The 5365-nt window shown below is 36.6% G+C and overlaps 1 protein-coding gene across 1 annotated transcript; it reads left to right on the forward strand.

Moving 5' to 3' along the window:
- The first annotated feature begins 1181 nt into the window (after nt 1-1181).
- LOC125221237 (protein FAR1-RELATED SEQUENCE 5-like) lies at nt 1182-4052 on the forward strand. Its single transcript, XM_089059773.1, has 3 exons — nt 1182-1191; nt 1722-2484; nt 2600-4052. The coding sequence occupies exons 1-3, from the start codon at nt 1182-1184 to the stop codon at nt 4050-4052; spliced, it is 2226 nt and encodes a 741-aa protein (XP_088915899.1).
- The last annotated feature ends 1313 nt before the right edge of the window (nt 4053-5365 follow it).

Here is a 5365-nt window from a genome sequence, read left to right on the forward strand (position 1 = left end):
TAAATACTATTTGACATGAATTGTACATGTAGTTGACATTATATTATGTAGTTGACATTATAATGTATATGTAGTTGACATGGATTGTAGACATAGTTGACATTATATGTGTGTAGTTGACATGAATTGTGTGTGTGGTTGACATGGATTGTACACATAGTTGACATTATATGTGTGTAGTTGACATGCATTGTATATGTAGTTGAAAAATAAAAATTAAAAAATGTAAATTTTTTTTTTTTAAAAATAAATAAAAAAATTTCAACTACATATACAATGCATGTCAACTACACACATATAATGTCAACTATGTGTACAATCCATGTCAACCACACACACAATTCATGTCAACTACACACATATAATGTCAACTATGTGTACAATCCATGTCAACTACATATACAATTCATGTTAACTACATAATATAATGTCAACTACATGTACAATTCATGTCAAATAGTATTTATTGATTAAAGTTGTTGACATTTGATGTGTAGTTGACATGAATTGTATATGTAGTTGAAAAAAATAATTTTAAAAATAAAAAATAATAAAAAAACGAAAAAAAAATTAAAAAAAATTTTAAAAAATTTTTAATTTTTTTTTAAAAAAAATTAAAAATAAATTAAAAATAAATAAATAAAAAAAATTAATAAAATTACAATTATGCCCCTCTGTTGATATAAACTACATGCTGTTGACATTTCACAAATATTCTGGATGAGTGGCTGAGATTGCATCTCAATTCTCAATTAGGTTGATAAATCTCAACCTAACAAGACCCTATATATATATATATATATATATATATATAGAGGTGTATTCATATGCTTTTCCTATATTATATGCTTTTTGCTTTTTAATCCCAACCATTCATTCTTATCATCTAATGGCTGAAATTAAGGTCTGATCATCTATTTTTTTTTAATTAATTAAGTGGAAAAGGGCTTTTAAGGGAATGACAATGTTGGTGGTTATGGAAAGTCCAAGATTTTCTCCTCACACAATATTGCGTCGGTTTTTTAATTATTCTCCAGAATTTTTTCTTCTCTTTCACCGTGAAAATAACCTCTCTTCTCTTTCATCTTTCAACGTTAGGTCTTCGTTAAAAATCAAATATTGCCTTGGTTGTAATTATCGGCCATTTTTCGGAGTGTTCATGGAATATTATCGTTAATACAATGGAAGAAGGTGGTTCCTCAACAATGGACCAAGCTTATGATTCAAACATGGACGAAGGTAATTAATTTCGAGAAGTCATCGTTTTTTGTATCTACGTTTCATTAATATCCAAATCACACATATTAGCGCAAACTTCTTTGACATTCTGTATCTGTTAATTAAAGGGGAGTGCCTAGGGTTTAGAATTGAGTTTGCATGGGCTAGGGTTTATGGACGGGCGGTTTGGATGTAAAGTTGTGAATAAATAATCCAACTATTAGTTTGTCTTGTTTATGGTTTAGAAACGTTGATTCATATCGGGTGTTGTGGTACTAGCTACAAATAATGTAGATTTAGTACTATATAATTTACATTATTAGATAGATAATACACGTTTTATGTTGTGTTAGACGCGTTAATTAAACTAAGGTGTTGTGTTATTAGATACATATAATGTAGATTTAGTTCTGGATAATGTACATTGGTAGATAGATAATGCAAGTTTAATTGGTTCATAATGTTTGTGTTAGCTGACTTTTGTTTTTTGTGATTCTGTGCAGTGGTTGTTGTACCTGAGTGTTCGAAAGATTTGAAGCCTGTCTTTGGCCAGAAGTTCAAATCACTGGATTTTTGTTTTGCATTCTACGATGTGTATGCCCGGGCTGTTGGTTTTGATACTCGCAAATCACAAACGAGAAAAACTGATGGTATAATTACTTGGTATAAGATGGTATGCAACAGGGAAGGCAGCAAGAACTCGTGTGTGGATGACCAAGCAAATGCACGGTCAGATTTTTCGTTGAAACGTCGACGTTTATCCAATCGTTGTGGTTGTAAAGCCAGTATCTCATTCAAGTTCTTCTCCGACGGAGGAGTTTCAGGTTATACTGTCGAGGAGTTTAACGAAGTTCATAACCATTACATGGTTGGAACAGAGCATCAGCAGTTCATTTCAATCAATCGAAATTTGGACGACGTACATCACCAATTTATCCTTGATTGTTCAAAGGCTAACATAGGTCCCACGCTCACGTTTAATGTGCTGAAGGAAATTCTAGGTGGTTTTCAGCTCGTTGGCTGCAATGTTGGGGATATAAGGAATGCTTCACGAGACATCAAAGCATACGCTCATGGTATTGACGTACAAATGGTTTTGGATGATATGGCTAGGAAGAAAGAGATGTCCGAGGCATTCACATATGAGTACGAGGTTAATGCTAGCGACCAGCTGGTTGCTCTGTTCTGGTGTGATGGTTTGATGAAGAGGAATTACCACATGTTCGGTGATATTGTGGCTTTTGACACAACATACAACACAAATAGGTATACCTGTCGTGCATTAAAACAGTTAATACGTACATTATTATATGCATTAATATATACTATATATGCAGTATACATGTTATTTGCTTGACTTATGTCGGCTTATGTTGCACAGGTATTGTATGATCTTCGCGCCCTTTACGGGAAAGGACAATCATGGCCGACCAGTAACTTTCGCTGCTGGTTTGGTAAGCAGCGAGAAGACCGGCGCTTTTGCATGGCTGTTTAGACATTTTGTCCAATGTATGGGTGTTGCTCCGAAGATGATTGTTACAGATCAAGATTTGGGGATGAGATCGGCTATTGAAGAGATTCTTGTTGGGACTCGCCACAGATGGTGTATGTGGCATATCATGCACAAGTTGGCCAATAAAGTTCCTAGTCGGTTGTTGCGGGACGAAGATTTCAAGAAAGAGTTCAATGCCTGCGTCTGGTCGGATCTGCTAGAACCCGATGAGTTTGAAGAAGAGTGGAATGGAATACTTGAACGTTATGACCTGGAAGACCATGGTTGGTTGAAGACATTGTACGACTACAGGCAATTATGGATACCTGCATACTTCAGAGATTTCCCAATGGGCTCGATGATTAGGACCACCTCTATTTCTGAGTCAGAGAATAGCTTCTATAAAAAATTTCTGAAGCCACGCAACAACATTGCTGAATTCTACTTGAATTTCAACCAAGCTGTGGATTTCCAGCGGAATAGTAGAACAAAGCTGGACTATCAAGACGCGACTGCCCTACCTATATTGGCCACTGCTCTTCCTTTGAAACATGCTTCTACTCTGTACACAGATAGTATATTCAAGAAAATACAAGAGGAGATTGTTGAGGGAAATGACAGATGCCGCGTTTTGGACTTCTCGTCTGCAGACATGGTGGACACCTACAAACTCGGAGACAGCCTTCGCAATTCGTACTTTGTGAGACATGATAAGAGTGACGAGTCATACTCATGCGATTGCAAACTTTTCGTTAGGCAGGGATATCTGTGCAGTCATATATTCTTTTTGTTTAGGAACAATGAAGTGAAAAAGATTCCGGATGACTACTGTGCAAGTACATGGCTGAAGACCCCGCTAGCTAAGGCTGTCCATGGACATGTTGATGAGACTTTACCTACACAGTCCTTTGTTGATGAAAGGCAAAACGTTTCAAAGCAAGGGATCTCACTGTTCTATGGTTTTCTTCGTCGCTTTGAGACGGACATTGATGTGCTTCGTGCATTCGTAGGTGGACTAGAGGAACTGGGTAATTCACTTCAAGCTGGAACTCCTTTAACATCTGTTTCTGAGAAGAGGCGCATGATTGAACAGTTTTATGGAATGGAAAGGCCGGAAGTCGTCGAGGTCCACCCTCCGGATGTGGTAAAGACGAAGGGGCACGCGAGCAGCTCCGCTAGTCGTCTGATTTCCAAGAGAGAAAAGGCTATCAAGGATGCTACTAGGCCCCTTAGACGGTGTAAGGCGTGCGATGAGTTGTGCCATCATGACTCTAGAAATTGCCCAATGCTTAAAGAGCTTGAAATAGAGAATGAGCTACGTAAGGGAAAGAGGAAATGTTGATTTATTATCATTCAAACAACATTATTTTTCTTTGTTTTGAGTTTTATGCGCAGTGTTTAAGTCTATGTCTTCACACCTTGAACAAGGATTTAAAAATGATTGTTCATTATTAAATTTTGTTTGTGCATTATTGTTATCTATTTTTTACATTATTTTAATTTACTACGTGCAACGTATTCTGATTTATTATAGGAGCCGGGTGTTTTGGAGTCATAGTATTTTGCATAATGTGAATCACCGTGCAATATATGGATATTTACAAACATTATCCATGCATAAGTGTTACATTATTGTGTTATATGCATTGGTATGTAACTTCACAAAAATCACGGAAAAATGCATTATAAATCGAGATATTTACATTATTTGTTTACTTATATGCATTGTACTTTTCTAATACATTATTAGGCAATAATTTGTGATTATTAAGTTATAAGAAGCCATTACCAGTTTTGTGCAGCAAGCATATAGTACCAACATTTCCAAAACATTCTAAATCACCTAGCTCAGGGGTATCCAAAACATTTAGTACCAACATATCCAAAACAATCCACCATATCCAAAGCATTCGGACCACTAACTTCAATGTTCACCCTTCCATCATAAAAAAAAACATCTAGTTCATATCCAAATCAAAACCTAGAAGTTCACTCGATCCCATAATTCTCGACCCACCTTTCAAAGCTGAATTTAGCCGGCTTATCCATCCAATGCTTCGTGGCTTGTGTTTGGTTGGTCCCAGTCTTCGAGTTGTGTGGAGAAGTTAGCAGAGCAGTTGTAAACTTCATTCGCAACAATTCTAGGCTCTTCGTTCCTTTGCCAGTTAGACCACAGTCCCAATCCTTCTCATTCTCTCCGAAGTACGTCTCCATATGCCTCATCACATACACCCCCGTGTCCATTGTGGCAATGTTGTTCCTCCACGGCATTGTCACGACATGCGCACTACATTTTCTGACCTGTGCCGCCATTTTTGAAACCTTGGACTTCGTAAGGGCTGCTGCAAAGAATTTTTTCTACACGGCAAAAAAAATAACAAATTAACATTGAAATATAATGTGAAATTTTTGATGTGTAATGCATAAATTTTGGTGTATAATTCAGAAATGGAGAATGTGAAACTGGAATATAATGTGCAATTTTGGAGGTGTAATGTAGAAATTGTGTTGTATAATTCAGAAATTATGTGGTGTAATCTATATTACCAGAAGAGAGGGTGTCTCCCCATATTTTTCTCCAAAGGTCCCGTGTGACTCCGCCAAGGTGTGATCAATGATGTTCATATTGGAATCTCGAAGATCAAAACAGACCAC

The sequence above is a fragment of the Salvia hispanica genome, chromosome 1, assembly GCF_029641045.1.
Source record: "Salvia hispanica isolate PSC_SH4W2 chromosome 1, Shi_PSC_v1, whole genome shotgun sequence".
Classification (NCBI taxonomy): domain Eukaryota; kingdom Viridiplantae; phylum Streptophyta; class Magnoliopsida; order Lamiales; family Lamiaceae; genus Salvia; species Salvia hispanica.

Bases quoted from the DNA above. Each gene is read 5' to 3' on its own strand.
- LOC125221237 (XM_089059773.1), top strand. The intron at 2,485-2,599 runs GTATACCTGTCG...TATGTTGCACAG, and splicing joins ACAACATACAACACAAATAG to GTATTGTATGATCTTCGCGC.